General features: G+C 40.8%; 2 protein-coding genes across 6 annotated transcripts; both read left to right on the top strand.

Moving 5' to 3' along the window:
* The first annotated feature begins 9,578 nt into the window (after positions 1–9,578).
* On the top strand, positions 9,579–11,919 carry LOC127358082 (toll-like receptor 13). Of its 2 annotated transcripts, none has more exons than XM_051390980.1 (3): positions 9,579–10,090; positions 10,724–10,841; positions 11,039–11,919. In XM_051390980.1, exons 1-3 carry the CDS (start codon positions 9,718–9,720, stop codon positions 11,205–11,207), a joined length of 660 nt encoding a protein of 219 aa, XP_051246940.1. In that variant the 5' UTR covers positions 9,579–9,717; the 3' UTR covers positions 11,208–11,919. The 2 variants fall into 2 exon arrangements, with proteins under 2 accessions (XP_051246940.1, XP_051246941.1); XM_051390981.1 differs by having other exon boundaries at positions 10,724–10,950; positions 11,039–11,176.
* A 3,669-nt stretch (positions 11,920–15,588) lies between these two features.
* Positions 15,589–21,111, top strand: LOC127358085 (uncharacterized). Of its 4 annotated transcripts, none has more exons than XM_051390988.1 (6): positions 15,589–15,813; positions 15,968–16,113; positions 17,321–17,385; positions 20,521–20,685; positions 20,771–20,875; positions 20,962–21,111. In XM_051390988.1, the coding sequence occupies exons 1-6, from the start codon at positions 15,694–15,696 to the stop codon at positions 21,003–21,005; spliced, it is 645 nt and encodes a 214-aa protein (XP_051246948.1). In that variant the 5' UTR covers positions 15,589–15,693; the 3' UTR covers positions 21,006–21,111. The 4 variants fall into 4 exon arrangements, with proteins under 4 accessions (XP_051246948.1, XP_051246947.1, XP_051246946.1 ...); XM_051390987.1 differs by lacking the exon at positions 20,521–20,685 and adding an exon at positions 18,171–18,335 and having other exon boundaries at positions 15,601–15,813; XM_051390986.1 differs by lacking the exons at positions 20,521–20,685; positions 20,771–20,875 and adding exons at positions 18,171–18,335; positions 18,421–18,525 and having other exon boundaries at positions 15,602–15,813.
* Positions 21,112–22,080: the final 969 nt, after the last annotated feature.

The raw sequence follows: 22,080 nt of genomic DNA, 5'->3' as shown, positions 1-22,080 counted from the left end.
GAAAAATCACATTCTGATTGGTTTAGTCCTCCACACCTGCAGCATTTGTTTCTACAGTGATGGTTGGCTATCATTCTGTTGTGTGCACCATTGGCTTTAACTATAACAGGTTTGCACATGCTTCACAAATTCAGTGTATTTTGTCACACAATTGACCTTTCTAACAATGTTAAAAAAAAGTATAAAGTAATTTGTGGAGGTGAGGATGAAAATCTGAACATTTAAAATTCAAATGATGACTGAGAAGACTACTTATAAAGACTGTGTAATAGGATGGAAACACCAGGAAAACTGCTCACAGACCTTGAGGTGACATTGGTGGATTGTTTAAAACTCCTTAGGTTGTCTGTCGAGAGGCGTTTTTATTAAAGGAAACCTCAGACACACTCTGAATCATTGAGCCAAAAACCCCACGAGGATTCAGCAGCTACGATTGAGGACACTGATGTCAGGTCCAAAAACAGTTTGGTGTTATTCTGAAGCCACATTTTTACCATCCACTGTTTAGATCTTGGTGCTTTTTAACTCTAGGTTTGATCCGCATGAAGGATTTTAGTCATTGGACGTCTGGATCTAAACTCTTGGAGTTATCAGAGAAACAAGCTGAGCTAACGTTAGCAGCCAAACAGCATCGAGGAAACTACTAACAATAATAATTGCAGACTATAATAAGCAGTGATGAAGTAACGTTAGCCTGAAGAGCCTGGTTATGTAGACGTTTCTAATCTCAGCACTGTAACAGAAAGAGAAGACCATTTGGGTATTTTCAAAGAGACACACATTTCATTTATAATGAATGAATATCTACACTGGAGCCTGGTGTTGCTGCTTCTGTACATTATGTTAATGATGAAGTGGTAAAAATAACGGCGCCTCCACATGCCTGTTCCTCTTTTACAGTCTTATTCTGAGTCCAGAGTCTCGCTGCATGTGTTAAAGAACCAACCGCTCTCTTCATGTAGCAGGAAAACAAGAACCAGCCAGAGTCGTGCAGTCTGTGGTCAAACATCTTGTTGGCTGATGAAACAGTGGAGACAGCTGTGTGCCACTGGTCTTTATTCATTCGTCTCAGTTCTGGCTGTCTCTCCTCCGTCAGGACTGAACTGAAACAGACCGGACTTCGAGCTCGGTGTGAAGTAAGTGTTAAAACAAACATGTGATGATCTTATAGAATCTGACACGTTGCTGTAGATTAAAGTAGCAACAGTATATAAAGTAGTTCAACATCTACATCCACATGAATGCAGCAGTAATATTGATCCATCACATATAATAGTCCAACCTGTTCTTGCATTATCACTACTTTTATTTTATGTATGCTGATAATACGCACGTTCTCACTTAAATAACATTTTGAATGCAGGTCTTGTAACAGTATTTACAACAGTGTCGTATCAGTACTGTAACTTCAGTAAAGGGTCTGAATACTTCTTCCAGCACACAGTTTTTTGGACAGGCGGGAGAAGGTTTTAATTAAGAGGTCATAATTCAATTCAGCCTTCCTCATTTAAAGCGGTTGTTCCAAACCTGGGGGGTCAGGACCCCCACTAGGGGAGTGGCGAGGCATTTCATAAATTTCTGTGACAAAACTAAATTAATTTGTTTGTTTTAAAGATGATCTCACAGGATAAGGGACACGCTGAAGACCTAAACACAAACTATATTCAGAGAGCCTTTTCTCTCTGCTAAATGATGAAACATTTTAAAAATCATAATACAGGCAGAGAATTGTATAAAAAGTTACTTAAAATATCAGAAAAACTCATGTCTGATACATCTGATATATCTCTCAATATTCACAGGAAATAATCTGCTTAAAATGTATCCAAATCTCTTAATTGTCTTTAATGTTTGGGTTTATCAGTTCTATACTGTTATTGTTGTTAATACGAAATATTAATAAAATATTTCACTTATTTTACTCAATGATAGAAAATTGTGTCCCTGAAATAAAAAGGTTAGGAACAAATGATTTAAAGGTCCAGTGTGTAGGATTTAGCGGTGCCGTTGCAGATTGCAGTCAACTTGCCTCACCCTCCTGTTCAAAGCATAGGAGAAACTATTGTGGCAACAAAACTAGCAAGAAAAGTAAAAGGCCCCAGATCTGCTCGGGGTCCCGCATTTACAGAAGCTAACTGATTAAACAAGATGTCTCACTCGTTAACTACTTCCATGATTAGCTCTGAAAAAAAAACACTAAAAATGTTAAAACACAAAGTCACACAAGACAAACAAACTACAGTTCTGGAGGTAAATTGTTTTTATGTATACCAGCTTCAGTGTCCTGTCGGTAAACCTCACATAATCTGTGCAGAGGGAGAAATCGCTGTTGTCACACTGTCTTTATACTCTTATAATTATTATAATACAGGGTGATCAGAAACATATACAACCAACAGATCAGTCATGAGTTGTGACGGCAGACACAATGCGATTGGTTAATGCTTTTATCCATGTTGCGAAAGCTCAGAGAAATCAACCTCCAACTGAGGTTGATTTCCCTGCGTCATATTCACGTCCTGAGGTACTCGAGACAAAAACACCAGTTTGAAAATATACAGTGCTGTGAAAAAGTATTTGTCCCCTTCGGGATTTCTTATTTTTTTTGCATATTTGTCACACTTGAGTAAATACAAAATGCAGTTTTTAAATTATGATTTCATTTATTAAGGGAAAAAAGCTATCCAAACCTACCTGACCCTCTGTGAAAAAGTGATTGCCCCCTAAACCAAATAACTAGCTGTGCCACCCCCGGCAGTAACAACTGCCATCAAGTGTTTGCGATAACTGGCAATGAGTCTTTCACATTGCTGTGGAGGAATATCTGGCCCACTCTTCTTTGCAGTTGTTTTAATTCAGCCACATTGGGGGGGTTTCAAGCATGAACAGCCTGTTTAAGGTCATGCCACAGCATCTCAATCGGATTCAGGTCTGGACTTTGACTAGGCCAATCCAAAACCTTTATTTTGGTTTTGATGTGTTGCTTTTTGAGGATCTTTTAGCCTACTTCACTTTGTCAGACATTTTCTATTTAAGTGGTTTCTTGATTCAACATGTCTGGCAGTAATCAGGCCTGGTTGTGGCTAGTGAAAATGAACTCAGCTTTCCAAAAAAATTGGTTAATCACAGTTAATTCATGATTTAACAAGGGGGGGGAATTACTTTTTCACATTGGGCCAGGTAGGTTTGGATAGCTTTTTTGCCTTAATAAATGAAATCATCATCATCAATATTTTAATCCTTGAGGCACTGGCCGAGGAGGTGGAGTGGCAGCCATATATGATTTGAGCGTTTTAATGCACCCTAAACCTAAACTAAATTATAATTCATTTGAAAGCCTTGTTCTTAGTCTTTCTCACCCATCCTGGAAAACACTGCAGCAAGTTCTATTTGTTATAGTGTACCGCGCTCCTGGACCATACTCTGATTTTATATCTGAATTCTCAGAGTTTTTATCAAGTTTAGTCCTCAAATCAGATAAAGTAATTAATGTAGGTGATTTTAATATTCATTTTTAATATGGATGGTAACAATGACAGCCTTAGTAACGCATATATATCATTAATAGACTCAATTGGCTTCTGTCAGAGAGAGTGTAAATAAACCAACTCATTGTTTTAATCACACTCTTGACCTTGTTCTATCATATGGCATTTATAGTCTTCCCACATAATCCTTTCCTATCTGACCATTATTTAATTACTTTTGAATTCATATTATAAGCCACTAGGCAAAACTTCCTACAGCAGATGTCTATCTGACAGTGCTGTAGCTAAATCTAAGGAGGAGATTCCTTCAGTGTTTAATTCAATGCCATGTCTGAATTTAACAGAAACTTATAATAACTTTAGTCCCTCCGAAATTGATAATCTTGTCAATAGTGCTGCAGGCTCACTACGATCAACATTAGACTCTATCGCTCCTATAAAAAGGAAATTATTAAAACATAGGAGACTAGCACCTTGGTACAACCACCAAACCCGCCAGTTAAAACAAATAGCTAGGAAATCTGAAAGGAAATGGCGCTCTTCCAAATTATCAGAATATCGCTCAATTTAGCAAGATAATCTTAAAACCTATAGAAAGGCCCTCCATAATGCCAGAGGAGCCTATTATTCAGCACTTATAGAAGAAAATAAGAACAACCCTAGGTTCCTCTTCAGCACTGTAGCCAGGCTGACAGAGAGTCACAGCTCTATTGAGCCACATATCCCCATAAACTTAAGTAGCAATGACTTCATGAGCTTCTTCTACAATAAAATTATTTCTATTAGAGAGAAAATTGGTCACCAACTGCCATCAACAGTTATCAGTGGCTCTCCAAGTTCAGGAACTTTAACTAATGTAAACTTAGACCCGATCCCAACTAGGCTGCTTAAAGAAGTCGTACCCTTAATTGCCACTTCTTTACTGGATATGATTAATCTTTCTTTATTATCAGGATATGTACCACAGTCCTTTAAGGTAGCTGTACTTAAACCCCTTCTTAAAAAGCCCACTCTTGACCCGGGGGTTTTAGCCAACTATAGACCAATCTCTAACCTCCCCTTCCTCTCTAAGATTCTGGAGAAAGTAGTCGCCAAAGAGTTGTTTGACTTTTTACATAACAATAGTTTATTTGAGGATTTTCAGTCAGGATTTAGAGTTCATAATAGCACAGAGACAGCTCTGGTTAAAGTTAATAATGACCTTCTGACTGCTTCTGACAATGGACTTGTATTTTTAGATCTTAGTGCTGCATTTGACACCATTGACCATGATATTCTTTTACAGAGACTTGAGCATCAAATTGGCATTAAAGGAACTGCACTAAGCTGGTTTAAGTCATATTTATCAGATTGTTCACAGTTTGTACACGTTAACGATGAATCTTCAATAAATACTACAGTTAGTCATGGAGTTCCACAAGGTTTTGGACTTGGACCAATACTCTTTACTTTACTTTACTTTTACGTTCCCTTTAGGCAACATTATTAGGAATCACTCCATTAACTTTCACTGTTATGCAGATGATACGCAGTTATATCTATCTATAAAGCCCAATGAAATTATCTAAATTACAAACATGTCTTAAGGACATAAAATCCTGGATGAGCTGCAATTTTCTGATGTTAAACTCAAAAAAACCCCGAAATTCTTGTACTTGGCCCCAAAAACCTTAGAGACTCACTGTCTAAAGATATAGTTACTCTAGATGGCATTACCTTGGCCTCTAGCACCACTGTCAGGAATCTTGGAGTTATCTTTGATCAGGATTTGTCATTTAACTCCCACATAAAGCAGACCTCTAGGACTACCTACTTTCATTTACGTAATATTACAAAAATTAGACACATACTATCACAGACAGATGCAGAAAAACTAATCCATGCATTTGTTACTTCTAGGCCGGATTACTGCAACTCTTTATTATCAGGTTGCCCCAATAAGTCCATTAAAACGCTCCAATTAATTCAAAACGCTGCAGCACAAGTACTGACAGGAACTAGAAAAAGAGATTCCATTCAATTCAATTCAATTTTATTTGTATAGCGCCAATTCATAACAGAAGTTATCTCAGGACACTTTTCAAATAGAGCAGGTCTAGACCGAACTCCTTATAACATTAATTACAGAGACCCAACAGTACCACCATGAGCAAGCACTTGGCGACAAGGGCAAGGAAACACTGCCTGTTAAAAGGCAGAAACCTAGGACAGATCCTCCGGCTCTAGGTGGGTGGTCGTCTGTCTCGACCAGTTGGGGTGAGAGAGAGAGAGAGAGAGAGAGAGAGGCAGAGAGAGACAGAGCGAGAGACAGACAGACAGACAGACAGGTGCATAGCAACAACAGTATTGGCAACGGCAATCTAGCAGGACCATGGCAGGAGGCTCCACCAGGATCGACAAGAACCTGCGAGACGAGAAAGCACAAGAACTCCGGGGAAGAAGTGAAGTTAGTAACATGCATAAATGGAACATGAATGAGTGCAGAAAGAGAGAGGAAGGGAGGAGCTCAGTGCACCATGGGAAATCCCCCGATAGTCTAGGCCTATAGCAGCATAACTAAGGGATGGTTCAGGACTCACCTGATCCAGCCCTAACTATAAGCTTTATCAAAGAGGAATGTCTTAAGCCTACTCTTGAATGTGGTGAGGGTGTCTGCCTCCCGAACCACAACTGGAAGCTGGTTCCACAGGAGAGGAGCTTGGTAACTGAAGGCTCTGGCTCCTGTTCTACTTTTAGAGACTATAGGAACCACAAGTAGCCCAGCATTCAGAGAACGTAGTGTTCTAGAGGGGTAATAGGGTACTATGAGCTCTTTAAGATATGAAGGGGCCTGACCATGAAGAGCTTTATAGGTGAGGAGGAGGATTTTAAATTCAATTCTACATTTTACAGGGAGCCAATGCAGAGAAGCTAGTACAGGAGAGATGTGATCTCTTTTTCTAGTTCCTGTCAGTACTCGTGCTGCAGCGTTCTGAATTAATTGGAGCGTTTTAATGGACTTATTGGGGCAACCTGATAATAAAGAGTTGCAGTAATCCAGCCTTGAAGTAACAAATGCATGGATTAGTTTTTCTGCATCTGTCTGTGATAGGATGTGTCTAATTTTTCTAATATTACGTAAATGAAAGAAGGCGGTCCTAGAGGTCTGCTTTATGTGGGAGTTAAATGACAAATCCTGATCAAAGATAACTCCAAGATTCCTGACAGTGGTGCTAGAGGCCAAGGTAATACCATCTAGAGTAACTATATCTTTAGACAGTGAGTCTCTAAGGTTTTTGGGGCCAAGAACAAGAATTTCGTTTTTTTCTGAGTTTAGCATCAGAAAATTGCAGGTCATCCAAGATTTTATGTCCGTAAGACATGTTTGTAATTTAGATAATTGATTAATTTCATTGGGTTTGATTGATAGATATAACTGCGTATCATCTGCATAACAGTGAAAGTTAATGGAGTGATTCCTAATAATGTTGCCTAAAGGGAGCATATATAAAGTAAATAGTATTGGTCCAAGTACAGAACCTTGTGGAACTCCATGACTAACTGTAGTATTTATTGAAGATTCATCGTTAACATGTACAAACTGCGAGCGATCTGATAAATATGACTTAAACCAGCTTAGTGCGGTTCCTTTAATGCCAATTTGATGCTCAAGTCTCTCTAAAAGAATATTATGGTCAATGGTGTCAAATGCAGCACTAAGATCTAATAATACAAGTATAGAGACAAGTCCATTGTCAGAAGCAGTCAGAAGGTCATTATTAACTTTAACCAGAGCTGTCTCTGTGCTATGATGAACTCTAAATCCTGACTGAAAATCCTCAAATAAACTATTGTTATGTAGAAATTCACACAACTCTTTGGCGACTACTTTCTCCAGAATCTCAGAGAGGAAGGGGAGGTTAGAAATCGGTCTATAGTTGGCTAAAACCCCTGGGTCAAGAGTGGACTTTTTAAGAAGGGGTTTAATTACAGCTACTTTAAATGACTGTGGTACATATCCTGATAATAAAGAAAGATTAATCATATCCAGTAAAGAAGTGCCAATTAAGGGAACAACTTCTTTAAGCAGCCTAGTTGGGATCGGGTCTAATAGACAGGTTGATGGCTTCGATGAAGAAATGATTGAAGTTAACTGATGAAGATCGATAGCAGAAAAACAGTCTACATATATATCTAAGTTTACATTGACAGAAGTCCCTGAACTTGGAGAGCCACTGGTAACTGTTGATGGCAGTTGGTGATTAATTTTTTCTCTAATAGTAATAATTTTATTATAGAAGAAGCTCATGAAGTCATTGCTACTTAAGTTTATGGGGATATGTGGCTCAATAGAGCTGTGACTCTCTGTCAGCCTGGCTACAGTGCTGAAGAGGAACCTAGCGTTATTCTTATTTTCTTCTATTAGTGCTGAGTAATAGGCTCCTCTGGCATTACGGAGGGCCTTTCTATAAATTTTAAGATTATCTTGCCAATTTGAGCGATATTCTGATAATTTGGAAGAGCGCCATTTCCTTTCAGATTTCCTAGCTATTTGTTTTAACTGGCGGGTTTGGTGGTTATACCAAGGTGCTAGTCTCCTATGTTTTAATAATTTCCTTTTTATAGGAGCGATAGAGTCTAATGTTGATCGTAGTGAGCCTGTAGCACTATCAACAAGATTATCAATTTCGGAGGGACTAAAGTTATTATAAGTTTCTGTTAAATTCAGACATGGCATTGAATTAAACACTGAAGGAATCTCCTCCTTAGATTTAGCTACAGCACTGTCAGATAGACATCTGCTGTAGGAAGTTTTGCCTAATGGCTTATAATCTAATAGTATGAATTCAAAAGTTATTAAATAATGGTCAGATAGGAAAGGATTATGTGGGAAGACTATTAAATGTTCAATATCAATGCCATATGATAGAACAAGGTCAAGAGTGTGATTAAAACAATGAGTTGGTTTATTTACACTCTGACAGAAGCCAATTGAGTCTATTAATGATATAAATGCATTACTAAGGCTGTCATGTCATTGATCACATCTCTCCTGTACTAGCTTCTCTACACTGGCTCCCTGTGAAATTTAGAATAGAATTTAAAACTCTCCTCCTCACCTATAAAGCTCTTCATGGTCACACACAAACACACACGCACTTGAGGAAAGATGTTTTAGTTAGTAAGTTTGGACATTGTTTCAAGTAGAAAATATTTTAGGAAAGTCATGAAGTTTTTGAAAAGGGACATTTTTTGTTAAGTGAGGACAAGTGGGAACAAATGTTTGGAAGGTGTACAATTTAAATGTCCTATATGATATACGGACATTTTGTAAATTCGAGACTTATACTAGAAATGGAAGACATTTTTATTCTGTGTAAGGAATCAAACTTTTAGATCAACAGAACAGATTAAGCGGTTTATCACGGCTCATTAATTTAGAAATGTTGTTAAATTTGATCTCACACATTGATGATGGAGCTTTTGCAGACTTGGTTGAGTTAACACACCTTAATATAGATCGTAATTATCTCACAAACCTGACAGATAACATCTTTCAGGGACTGTCCAAATTAGTGAGTCTGTCTCTAACCAACAATCAAATCTCATACATCTCCCCACTGGCCTTTCAGCTCCTCGTCAACTTACAGGAAGTAGTACTGAGCTCAAACAGACTGCATCAAATTACTGATATTGTGCCTATTTTACAACTACCAAACTTATACCAACTAGAAGCAGGATGTAACAGGTTCACTTCTTTTGAGTCAGATGGTCTTCCTCTCAACAAATCAAACCTGAGGACACTTGTGTTTAACTTGAATCCACTGAAAAAGTTCAGCATCACAAGGGACATCTTTCCTCATCTTGAATCTATCGATATGAGCAAATGCAGCCCTGGCTTTGAGTGGAACGTCCCCGACAAGACGTTTGTAAGGAGCTTAACTCGTTTGTATTTAAGTGGAACTGAAATAAGTTTTGAAACTTACAGAATGATGCTTCAGAGTGAGGAGTCGGTGGAGTATCTCTGGCTGAGCTACGTGAAAGAATGGTTCAATAAAGGTCTGATAGAAGTAGCCTGCCGGATTCCTGCTTTAACAAGTCTTGATTTGACTTTCAACAACATTTACGTTTTAAAAGACACACTGCTTCAGCCTTGCTCTAAAATCACTGAACTGGCTTTAGTTGGCAATGTCATGACCGACCCCTCTGAGAATTCACTCAGACCATTGAATCAGCTCATGCAACGGAAATGAACGCCTACCAGTATCACTGCTCCTTTCCTCCGAGTAAACAGGGAACCAGGTTGCTGGACTTTGACATCCAGTCCTGCTGGATGGACGTTAGCTTCCTCTGCTTCGTTTCCAGCACTTGTCTGGTTGTGCTAACTCTCCTCGCATCCTTCATCTACCACTTTCTGAGATGGCAGCTGGCCTACGCCTTCTACCTCTTCCTGGCCTTCGTCTATGACAACAGGAAGAGGAAGAAGGGAGCTCCTCACCACTACGACGCCTTCATCTCCTACAACGTTCACGACGAGGACTGGGTTTACAGAGAGATGCTTCCAGTGCTGGAAGGAGAGCAGGGCTGGAGACTGTGTCTGCACCACAGAGACTTCCAACCAGGTAAACACTCACTCTGCCTTCATCTCTACCAGAATCTCTGTCTTTTGTTTCCTTCCCTCTCTCCTTGCTGTCTGATTTTAGCCACAGCCTTTTTTCTGTCTTTTTTTCAGCTTTTCTCCCTCTCGTCTTTTCTTTCTCTTTCTTTCACTTCTCCATTTACCTCTCTTTCAGAGTTTAATACAAATGTGTGATTTTCTGTCCATTTTTTAAGACTTGTTGTTCCAATGATAGTTTCACATCCCTTTTTTTTGTTGGCCAGCAGTCTTCACGTGTGCAGTGATGCTCATCATGCTACAAAACATGTTTTAGCTTGAGGGCTTCATCAGGGACCCTAAACCCCCAAACTCCACCGGGCAGGGCCAGTGGCAGTCAATTTTCAAAATAAAATACACCATATAGAATCCAGATTGAAATTCATCCCCATTCCTTTGGGGCAAGGAAACAAAACAGGAAGATGCTTCACTTCTGAAATGCTTTTGCTGGGATTTAAATGCGGGTAACAGACCATAACAATATTGAATTATAATTTTAGGATTTTGGTTGGGTGAATGTTCAGTCTTTCCTCAGTTTAACTGTTTCAGCAGAAATCAGTCCATGTGGTTTTCATACAGTGTGTTTGAACTGTCTCCACAGGTAAGGCCATCATAGAGAACATTACAGATGCCATCTATGGCAGCAGGAAGACCATCTGTGTGATCAGCCGGCGCTACCTGCAGAGCGAGTGGTGCTCCAGAGAGATCCAGATGGCCAGGCGAGGTCGCTCACATCCAGCAGCACCTCCTGCTTTTATCTCACAGCCTCCCGAACTGATCCAGTCCTCTGAATAGTCCTCATGGTCTATTGTAACAGCATCTTATATGGTACATCCTCCAAAGTTCTTAATAAACTTCAGTACATCCAGAACTCACGCACACCCGCTCATGTGACAACATCACCCCTGTCCTACAGAACCTCCACTGGCTCCCTGTCCAACAACAGATCCAATTTAAAGTCCTTCTCCTCACTCACAAAGCCCTCCACAACCAGGCCCCCTCCCACCTTGCAGACCTGCTCCATCTCCACACTCCTTCCCAAAGCCTCCGATCTTCTGATGCCAACCTCCTGTCTCCACCACTGAGGACCAAGCATCTTACCTGGGGCGACAGAGCCTTCTCCATTGCTGCCCCCTCCCTCTGGAACTCTCTCCCCAAAGACATCAGAGACTCTACTGAGTCATCCAACTTCAAATCACTGATCAACACCCATCTCTTCAGAACTGCCTTTAATGATTTTAATTATTAATTCATTGTTGAGTGTTGTAGATAAAGCTATAATTTTTTTGTTTTGTTCTTATTACCTTTTTCTTTTCCTTTTTAACTCACGTGAAATGTCTTGAGTTTCCTGAAAAGCGCTCTTTAAATTAAATGTATTATTATTAGATTCAAAAGTCACCAAATACGGTGTTTCTTTCAGCCTGTTTGAGGTTGTTTTAGGTTGTTTTAATGTATTGTGTGTGTGCTTAGTTCTACTCAAAAATAATCTTTATTATCTTCAATGAATGTCGTCTATTACATTACAAGCAATAACAAAATATTTTCATTCCTGATCATCACCGAAATCTGTAAAAAAAAAAAAAAAAAAAAAAAAAAAAAATAGATGAATCTGGTCTCAGTGTGTGTTTCAGCTGGATTAAAGCGGCCGTGTGCTGGACTGTATACTCATTATGTTTGTGTTTCACTGGTGACCAAGGTCATTTCAACAAAACAGTAAATGATTGATACACATATCCAACAAGTCTATTCTGTTAAACTTTAACATATACTGTGCTATCACTACATTTCACCTTCATTTTACTATATCTCGTTTTTACTATCAGGACAAGTTAGCCTCCCAGTGAACACAACCTCCGAGAGAGAGGACAGTTTGACGACAGCGGTACCGAGGTGATTTATAGAGTTTCCATTTGGACTTGTTGCTAACAGAAGCTAACTGTCGCTAACAGTAATGAGGCCATTAGCTAGTTAGCTCGTACAGCTAATGTTAGCTGACTCAGGAGACACACTCAGCAAAAACCCACCTCAGTCCTTTATTCCCTATATTCAAACTGTCCTCCATCAGCATCAGATGCTGCATTCAGTCCCGGTCTGGACAGAATCCGAATCAGAATCAGAATCAGAAATACTTTAATAATCCCAGGGGGAAATTACTTTCGTTACAACACTCCAGATATACAAACAACATATTATACAAAGAACATATATATATACACAACATTCAGCACAAAAAAAATATATATATATATATATATATATATATATATATATATATATAACTATATAAAGATCAAATGTACAGTATTAATGTGCAAAAAGTGCAAAAAATGATTGTCCGTTGTTGTCAGATTACAGAGAGGGGGTGTCTGACTCTCTGAGGGAGGCGTTGTAGAGATTGATGACCACAGGCAGGAATGATTTCCTGTGGCGCTCTGTGGTGCATCTGGGTGAGAGGAGTCTTCTGCTGACGGTGCTCCTCCAATGTGAGACATTGTTCAAGATGGACTGAAGCCTGGACAGCATCCTCCTCTCTGCCATGGTCGTCAGAGTGTCCAGCTCCTCCCCTACGACATCACCGGCCCTCCTGATCAGTTTGTTTAGTCTGTTGTTGTCTGCGACCCTCAGCCCACTGCCCCAGCATGTGACAGCGAAGAAGATCGTACTGGCCACAACAGACTCATAGAACATCCTCAGCATCCTCCGGCAGATGTTAAAAGACCTCAGCCTCCTCAGGAAAAAGAGTCGGCTTTGGCCCTTTTTGTAGACAGCCTCAGTGTTTCTAGTCCAGTCCAGCTTATTATTAAAGTACACCCCCAGGTACTTATACTCCTCCACAGTGTCCACAGGGACCCCCCTGGATGGAAACAGGGGTCACAGGTGTTTTTGCCCTCCTCAGATCCACTATGAGCTCCTTAGTCTTTGTCACATTGAGCTGCAGATGATTCAGCTCAGTCCAAGTGACAAAGTTGCCCACCACAGTCCTATATTCACTGTCATCACCCTTATCTATGCAGCCAACTATTGCTGAGTCATCAGAAAACTTCTTAAGGTGGCAGGACTCAGTGCAATAGTTGAAGTCTGAGGTGAAGAGGGTGAAGAGGAAGGGAGAGAGGACAGTCCCCTGTGGGGCCCCAGTGTTGCTGACCACCCTGTCAGACACACAGTTCTGTAGGCGTACGTACTGTGGTCTGCCCGTCAGGTAATCAACAATCCAGGACACGATGGGGGCCTCCACCTGCATCGCAGCCATCTTCTCACCCAGTAGAGCCGGACAGATGGTATTGAAAGCACTGGAGAAATCAAAGAACATGACTCTCACAGTGCTTGCCGGCTTATCCAGATGAGTGTAGACTCTGTACAGCAGGTAGATGATGCTGTCCTCAACTCCCAGGCGGGGCTGGTAGGCGAACTGCAGTGGATCGGTGAAGGGCCTGACTCCAGCTGCTCCAGGACGAGCCTCTCCAGGGTCTTCATAATGTGGGACGTCAGAGCCACCGGTCTATAGTCCTGAGGGCCGCTGGGACGCGGCGTCTTTGGCACAGGAACGAGGCAGGACGTCTTCCACAGCACAGGGACTCTCTGGAGGTGCAGGCTCAGGCTGAAGACTTGGCTAAGTACTCTGCTGGGGGGGCACAGGCTTTAAGCACCCTGGGAAATACACCATCGGGGCCTGCAGCTTTGCCGGAGTGGAGTCTTTTCAGCTGTCTTCTCATCAGGTCAGGCGTGAAGGGCACTGTAGAGGTGACAGTGGGGGGGGAGGGGGAGGTCCTCAGGTTGTGGAGGACATGATGTAGAGCAGGGGGAGGGGTGGAGTAGGTGGATGTGATATTGAGGTGGTGAGGAGCAGACAAGGGGTCTGTAAGGAGGAGGAGTAGGGGGAGATAAAGTGGTAGTTGTTGAGTAGCCAGCAGCAGAGACTTGTGGGGGATGGGCCGCAGTATCAAACCTATTGAAAAATAGGTTCAGTTCATTGGCCCGGTCGACATGGCCCTCCAACCCCATGCCACCAGTCTTCTGGAACCCAGTGATGGTTCTCATGCCCCTCCACACATCCCTCATGTTGTTTCGCTGGAGTTTATTCTCCAGCTTTCTCCTATATTTGTCTTTTGCCTCCCTGATTTTGAGTTTGAGTACCCCCTGCACTCTCCTCACCTCATCACGCTTGCCATATCTGAACGCCCTCTTCTTCTCATTCAGGATGGCCTTAATGTCCTTAGTGATCCAAGGTTTATTGTTGGCATAACAGGTTAAAAAGGACCTGCTGTTCACTGGGAGCTCCCAGTCCGACAGAGTCCGCTAATGGGACAAACATTCTGCGCTACTGGCTACCACCAAGTCCCTCACTGACATCCTGTTTTTACAGTAAACATGCAAATATAAGGAAGCAAACAGCTCTTCCTTTTAACATCGACTTTACTAAGTTCACAGGCTCAAAGGAAACATTATCTTGGATATCACGTTTATGCAGACAGAATGGGGGAACGCGTCCCTTTAGTTAGACAACTGTTTAACCTGAGAGAAGTTCAGACATCTTCTGAAAACTGATCCTGTTTGCTTTGTGTGTGTTGTTTTACTGACAGTGTTGTGTTTAGGTTTTGTTCAACAATGTTGATTATACATTTTATTTTAATTTACACTTTTTATTGCATAGCTGATCTGATGTATTAGCAGGGTACCTGTTCATTTAGTAAATGATGGTCCCCTTTTGAGTAAAATAGTCCATAAAGCAAACACCCTTTCATACAGTGCTGGCAAAGCCCAGTGCTGATGTGGCACATCAGCGGCGTACCTATCGTATATGCAAGGTATGTAGTTTCATAGGATCATGGTTTTATATGTGTGAAGTTGCGTTTTAATCTCTAATCTTTCAATTTGGTCGAATAGGCCAGTCTGCCACTGACTGTCTTCTACAGCAGGGCTGTCTGTTTTCATATAATTATGGTATCAACTGCGCAGTGCATTTCGTTGTTACTTGTCATGGCTGGGCTATTTCTGACAACCCACTCACATCAAACAGCACAGAGCAGATCGCTCTGGCATGACGTCAGACAGAGGTAAGGCATAGAGATAATTTTTCTACTTGAAGATCACAGAGCGAAAACGCAGACGAAACGGTGGAATTTCAGGGTAAATCCAACAATGTTCCTGACACTGTCCCAAACTGACCCTACATTGCTGTTGCATTGCATGCAAACATTTTGGTAACCAACCTTTGAACCACAGTTATTTATTTATTTTTTTTCTATAGTTATTTCAGTGATTGTGCTGCAACAACTGAATGTCCCCACTGGGGATCAATGAAGGTTTATCTGATCTTAGGAAATCCTACAACCACAGCCGACCCTGAATTCCCCGTTGAACCTCAGAGAGTGGGTGACAGGCTGGAAGTGAAATATTGCTTACTCAACTCTTTGTGTAAATAATGGTAAAGTCCAGAAGCTTGTAACTCTGCCTCCAGCAGCCTCTTTAAAGGCTGAACGGCTCGGTGAGGCTCAGTCGTGCAGCTCAGCTCATCATCTGACGTCTGCTTGGTTTTGATTTGTGGCTCTGAAACTAGCTAGCTGTAGCATCATGAATCTGTGGTTCAGTAGTCACTTCTTGGTTGTGGGGCTGGTTCTCAGGATCTCTGCTCTGACGCCTGAAGAATGCCAACCCTTGGTCACGCCTTTGTCTCTGGCCGACGCCCACATGGTAAGCCCTCCTCTGATTCCTGCAGGGGTGTTTTGGTTAGCATTAACACTGAGACATTCCAGCATTTATTTAATTTATTATTTTAGTCATGCATTTTTCGCAATTATTCAGCCCTATTTTCATTAACTGTCACTAACTGCCATCATGTGTGCAGTTGTACGGCAGGACGAACTTCATCATGGGTTACACCAGTACTGAACAATATGACAACATCCTGAAGGCAACCGACAGCTACTGGATGAAAATCACTCCATCGCTATCCAGCACCAATGAAGTTCTCATGTATCAGTACAACAAGATGTGAGTTGATACCAGTGCAACATCAACTGTTAAAACACACAACATGATAACAACTGTAAACCGCAATTTTGTCATAATTAATTAAACATTTGAGGAAAGAACTCCCACTAAAACATATTTAACACTGTTAAAACCATTACACCAAATCAGTGCCTTTTCTGTCCCTAAGACATTATATGCATTAATATGAATGAAAACTATCTTTATAATACATTATATTATGAAGCAGTGTCTTGCACTTTGTTCTAATTGCAATTTGAAGATACATCATTGAAAGCATTCATAAAAATGACCTAACACTTAAACTTTCAGAAGTCACTTGATCAAAAAGAAGTAGCATCTTTGAGTCTTCTGAAGACCAAAAGTAACTTCCAGTCCTGTTACCAAAAATGCTAAATCTTCAATTTAGCAACCATGTAAAAAAAATAATAAACAAACTGAGATTGGCTATTACACATTTTCAATAGTTAAACATATAGAATGAAGTTTAGTTTTGGCTACAACACGCAAATGGCACAGATTCGGCAGAATCTATATGCTGCTCGTTAAATGCTGCCCCTGGTTCACGTTTCTTGCTATGCAGATGATACTCAGTTTTATTTATCCGTCACATTAAAACCTCTTGAGTCAATCAATCCAAAGTGCTGTCACTTGATGTACGTCGATTCACCTTTTACTAAGCTACAACTGTTACTACACCTATTAAGCTTTCCATCCTAAAACAGCATGTATGCATTTTACAGTGATAGCAGTGACATATTTACCATCGTAATTTATAGTATTTTTAAAACAGTGGGTCCTTAATTTCAGACAGAAGTAGACAAAAGCAGCTTTTAATCTTAATAAGCAACCATCAATTTATTCAGCTAAACCTACCTAGCAAATTAACATCAACTCTGGCTAAATTTATGATATGATGCTACCAGACTGAGGCTAAAGCTAACAGTTCCCAGGGACAAAGTAAGCATTCTCACCCACTCAAAATCCACATAGAAGATGTGTAAAGAAAGAAGCTGCAACTAAGGAATATGCAATATCAATCTGGTTTTCTGTCCTCAGAAATAGTTCAACCAAACAATCCTAACTCAAGGTCCACTTAATTAACCACTTCACACAGTTTTCATCAGTGGAAAGACTTTTTGAGATAACTTGGTTCTTAAGTCCTAAAACAGAATATGAACTCAGTTCTTTCTCTGTCTTTTCCCAGGAATGGAACGTGCTTTAGCTTAACTGTCAACGTAACTTTTGACGGAGACGTTGCAACAACATCACGTAAGTTACCTGATCTGTTAGTCAGATAATCTGGCAGGAAAGATCATGTTTTCAACAAAATTAAAAGCTGCTGATTCATCACACATATTGTCCCTTTGTCTTCAGACACTGCCAGGGTTTTAATTTACTGTTTTAATGCTGTAGCCAATCACTGTGAATTTTGCACTACCCTGCAATTTTCACAAAATTTTACCACTCATTGTAGTTAACTACTCAAAACGAGCCTTCAAAATACTGCACTTTATTCTCAGTGGATCAAGTTGCCTTCAATTTTCAATGAATTAAACGGATAATAAACTCAAAACGCGACTATTTTGGCAGTTTTTATTTTCTTCTGCAATTTCATTGCATAGAAACATTAGAACATGCATCACAAAAAGCCACACCCTGTTTTTTACAGTTTGAGGTTGATTTTTGAATAAAGACATCAACCAATCACTTTGTACGCAACAGATGTGATATTACAACTCAGGGTGGACCTATTGATTGTTTATGTTTTTCTGCACCCTGTATTATATGAGAAAGGACACACACATTATAATGACAATTTGACAGCTCCCCTGACCTTGGTGTTGTAACATATTAATAAATCTCAACGGAGCACACCAGAGCCCCGGCACATGCAGCTGAGATGAACCCAGCAAATGTGCCCTCTCTGTCCATGAGCCGTTGGGTGCTACAGCCTAACCCTAACCCCAAAACCCTCAGAGATAAATATACAGTATCTGTTTCAGATGGAGAATAATGTTTAATTTAAATTCTTCTGTCTTTGGCTCTGTCCTCAGTCAAAAACATCACCACAACATTCCACGTGCTCCCGAGCTGTGAGGGCTGTCTGGTCTTAAGCGGCAACAGCACCGCCAGGAACCTCAAAAAGTTCTTTCAATCTCTGAACATCGACAGCTCCTTTAATGAGGAGGAGGTCACCACTCGTGTTCTTTATCTGATGGGTAGGAAAGAGCAAGTCTGAGAGAGTAAATATTCATTTTATATCAGAAACATTCATCCATTTTTGGGGGTATTTTTTGTTTGTAGGCAAAGAGTCGACCCTGAAGGATTCGGACCTGGAACATTTCAAGCGGCAGGCGAGCTGCCTCGGCTTCTCCAGAGAGCCAGACTTCCACCACGACCCCAAGAAAGGTGCTTCACCTTCAAGCCTGTAAACACTGAAATCAAGATGTGCAATATCAGACAGAACTGATTGCTTCATGTCTTTCTCTCTGCAGATTTCTGCTCTGAAGACGAGAGCCTCCAGATATCGCTGCAGTAAAAAACAACTTTGATGACAAATAGGCCAAACTGGAAGTAAAGAGAATCAAATATGTGTTGTTTATTCAGCATTTTCATCCCCTAATAAATGTTTTTCAAAATGTGAGGTGCAGTGCTGCCAAGTGTGTGTGTGTTGGGGGGGGAATTAAGATTTGGATGATGTTATACGCTAGTGTACTTTCCACTTCGATCTCAGCCTACAGTTTGCAAAATATGGAGACTAATCAGCAGCTTTAGTGTCTCTAAAAAGCCTTCAGTCTCTAGTTGTGGTTGTACTATATAAAAAAGCTATATACAACTGGCTTAACAGTGACACCTGGTGGACAAAGTAAAAAAGTAAAGCCATTTTTTTTGTCCAGTTACTCAGAATCTAGATGTTCGGCTATAATAGCTGCTAGACGCTCAGGACAGGAGTGTGTATAGAACTGAATTATGTGTTGGAAAAGAATTCATTGTCGGAAGGAATTGTCTGCCAAGCTGGATTTGGCTTAATTTTTCTTTGCATCCCTTTAATATAATGTGCTACTATACAGCGATAAGCCATAACATTATGACCAGCATGGGCACATTGACTCGTCCCAAATTTCACGCTGCATCAACAATGTGGCAGCAGACCAAAGGAGTCAGTCAGAGGCAGGTTAGAGGAGATTTTAAGGGCAGAAACACAACGTTTTGTGTTCTTTTTAATGATGAAATACACAAGTAAACAACATCGGGCAGGACACACACTCTGACATTACATTGTGACAAGAGAGGGAGAGTCGACCCTGTTAGCTAGCTCACAGAAACAGCAGGTAGAAACAAAGTACTTTTACTTTTATACTTTGAGTACACTTCAGAGCCTGGATTTTTCCACTTTTACCTGAGTAAAGAATGTGTGTACATTTGTCACCTTTGAACCTCAGTTATTTATTTATTTTCTTTCTATAGTTATTTCAGTGATTGTGCTGCAACAACTGAATGTTCCCACTGCGGATCAATGAAGGTTTCTCTGATCTTAGGAAATCCTACAACCACAGCCGACCCTGAATTCCCCGTTGAACCTCAGAGAGTGGGTGACAGGCTGGAAGTGAAATATTGCTTACTCAACTCTTTGTGTAAATAATGGTAAAGTCCAGAAGCTTGTAACTCTGCCTCCAGCAGCCTCTTTAAAGGCTGAACGGCTCGGTGAGGCTCAGTCGTGCAGCTCAGCTCATCATCTGACGTCTGCTTGGTTTTGATTTGTGGCTCTGAAACTAGCTAGCTGTAGCATCATGTATCTGTGGTTCAGTAGTCACTTCTTGGTTGTGGGGCTGGTTCTCAGGATCTCTGCTCTGACGCCTGAAGAATGCCAACCCTTGGTCACGCCTTTGTCTCTGGCCGACGCCCACATGGTAAGCCCTCCTCTGATTCCTGCCAGGGTGTTTTGGTTAGCATTAGCACTGAGACATTCCAGCAGTTGTCAGCATTTTTGGTCAGTTCTTAACCTCAGTGTGTTCCTGTCATCAGGGGCGAGTGCCACATCATTTTCTAGATGCTAATGCTGTGACTACTGCATCCATTGGTATCAACCATGTCCTGCTAGCATGTAGAGAAGGAGGCTAAATAACGCATTAAAGTTAGGCTAAATTTAGGTGATGGCACAACTGGAATGGCCATTTTCACAAGCATCCCATGACGTAGCCAATCACTGTGAATTATGCACTACCCTGCAATTTTCCACAAATCTGACTAATCGTTCAGTAATTAATTGCTCAAAACGAGCCTTCGGTTCGGTGCTACAGTGTGACCCCCCCCCCAAAACCCTCAGAGATTAATCAACAGTATCTGTTTCAGATGAAGAATAATGTTTAAATCAAATTCTTCTGTCTTTGACTCTGTCCTCAGTCAAAAACATCACCACAACGTTCCAGGTGTTCCCGAGCTGTGAGGGCTGTCTGGTCTTAAGCGGCAACAGCACCGCCAGGAACCTCAAAAAGTTCTTTCAATCTCTGAACATCGACAGCTCCTTTAACGAGGAGGAGGTCACCACTCGTGTTCTGTATCTGATGGGTAGGAAAGAGCAAGTCTGAGAGAGTAAATATTCATTTTATATCAGAAACATTCATCCATTTTTGGGGGTATTTTTTGTTTGTAGGCAAAGAGTCGACCCTGAAGGATTCGGACCTGGAACATTTCAAGCGGCAGGCGAGCTGCCTCGGCTTCCCCAGAGAGCCAGACTTCCACCACGACCCCAAGAAAGGTGCTTCACCTTCAAACCTGTAAACACTGAAATCAAGATGGGCAATATCAGACAGAACTGATTGCTTCATGTCTTTCGCTCTGCAGATTTCTGCTCTGAAGACGAGAGCCTCCAGATATCGCTGCAGTAAAAAACAACTTTGATGACAAATAGGCCAAACTGGAAGTTAAGAGAACCAAATGTGTGTTTTTTTATTCATGATTTTCATTCCCTAATAAATGTTTTTCAAAATGTGAGATGCACTGCTGCCAAGTGTGTGTGTGTTGTGGGGGAAATGGTGACTATAAGGATTGCTTTTCTGAAAAAACATTGACGATTTACATTTCTGAACCGATTTCATTGAGTCATTTTTATTTTTTTACTTTTTTGTCTCCAGTTACTCAGAATCTAGATGTTCGGCTTTATTGGTGCTAGACGCAGTGTGTGAAGAACTGAATTACAGTTTAGAAAATAATTCATTGTCAGAAGGAATTTTAAAAACGTTTGTCAAGCTGGATTTGGCTTATTTTCCTTGTTTGCATACATATAATGTAATATTATATAACATATCATATAATGTTCATAAAGTGTCTAGAAGGTTTTTCACATTGTGGAAATGAGCACAGTCAGTCTGCTCTCTGTGTTAAGGTGAAAGGATACGGATATAATCCAGGACAAAGTCAGTTATAAGTTGTGTCTTTATTGATCTCCAGAGCAGAAGTTCAGGTGTTATAGCAGAATAACAGATTCGCATTTTCCTCCTCAAATACAGGATGAAAAGTAGAATATATTAATGCACAACACAAAATGTGAATGTACAGTTTTAGAACAGATTCATTAATTTAACTTCCTTTTAACACAATACAAAACAAACTTCTCTCTCTGCTCGGCCACCACAACTACGCCATCCTCATCATCCCCAAAGTTGGTCTCCTCCGTCAAACAACATGGAGCTGAAACTGTGGCACCAGTTCCTCTCATCCAGGAACGACAACGACCACATCACCAAACCAGGAGACCCAGTTATCATAGCAGCTATTCTCTGGGGTCACATCCACTCTAACAACAGTCGTGGACATGATGAACAAGGGACAGTCCCACTGCTTAGACACAATGCAGTTCACGGTTGGTTTCAGCCCTCCCCAGGTATCCCAGGACATAATTCAATTCAATTCAATTCAATTTTATTTGTATAGCGCCAATTCATAACAGAAGTTATCTCAGGA

This window comes from Dicentrarchus labrax, unplaced genomic scaffold (assembly GCF_905237075.1).
Source record: "Dicentrarchus labrax unplaced genomic scaffold, dlabrax2021, whole genome shotgun sequence".
NCBI lineage: Eukaryota > Metazoa > Chordata > Actinopteri > Moronidae > Dicentrarchus > Dicentrarchus labrax.
The sequence above is the reverse complement of the archived record's forward strand: the minus strand, read 5'-3'. Positions and strand labels throughout refer to the sequence as shown.

Excerpts from the sequence above, each read along its gene's own strand:
- LOC127358082 (XM_051390980.1), top strand. The coding sequence starts at position 9,718 with ATGAACGCCTACCAGTATCACTGCTCCTTTCCTCCGAGTAAACAGGGA. Across the intron at positions 10,091-10,723 it reads CCACAGAGACTTCCAACCAG|GTAAGGCCATCATAGAGAAC; the intron begins GTAAACACTCAC and ends CTGTCTCCACAG. Across the intron at positions 10,842-11,038 it reads AGAGAGATCCAGATGGCCAG|AACCTCCACTGGCTCCCTGT; the intron begins GCGAGGTCGCTC and ends CCTGTCCTACAG.
- LOC127358085 (XM_051390988.1), top strand. The coding sequence starts at position 15,694 with ATGAATCTGTGGTTCAGTAGTCACTTCTTGGTTGTGGGGCTGGTTCTC. Across the intron at positions 16,114-17,320 it reads ATGTATCAGTACAACAAGAT|GAATGGAACGTGCTTTAGCT; the intron begins GTGAGTTGATAC and ends GTCTTTTCCCAG. Across the intron at positions 20,876-20,961 it reads CCACCACGACCCCAAGAAAG|ATTTCTGCTCTGAAGACGAG; the intron begins GTGCTTCACCTT and ends TTCGCTCTGCAG.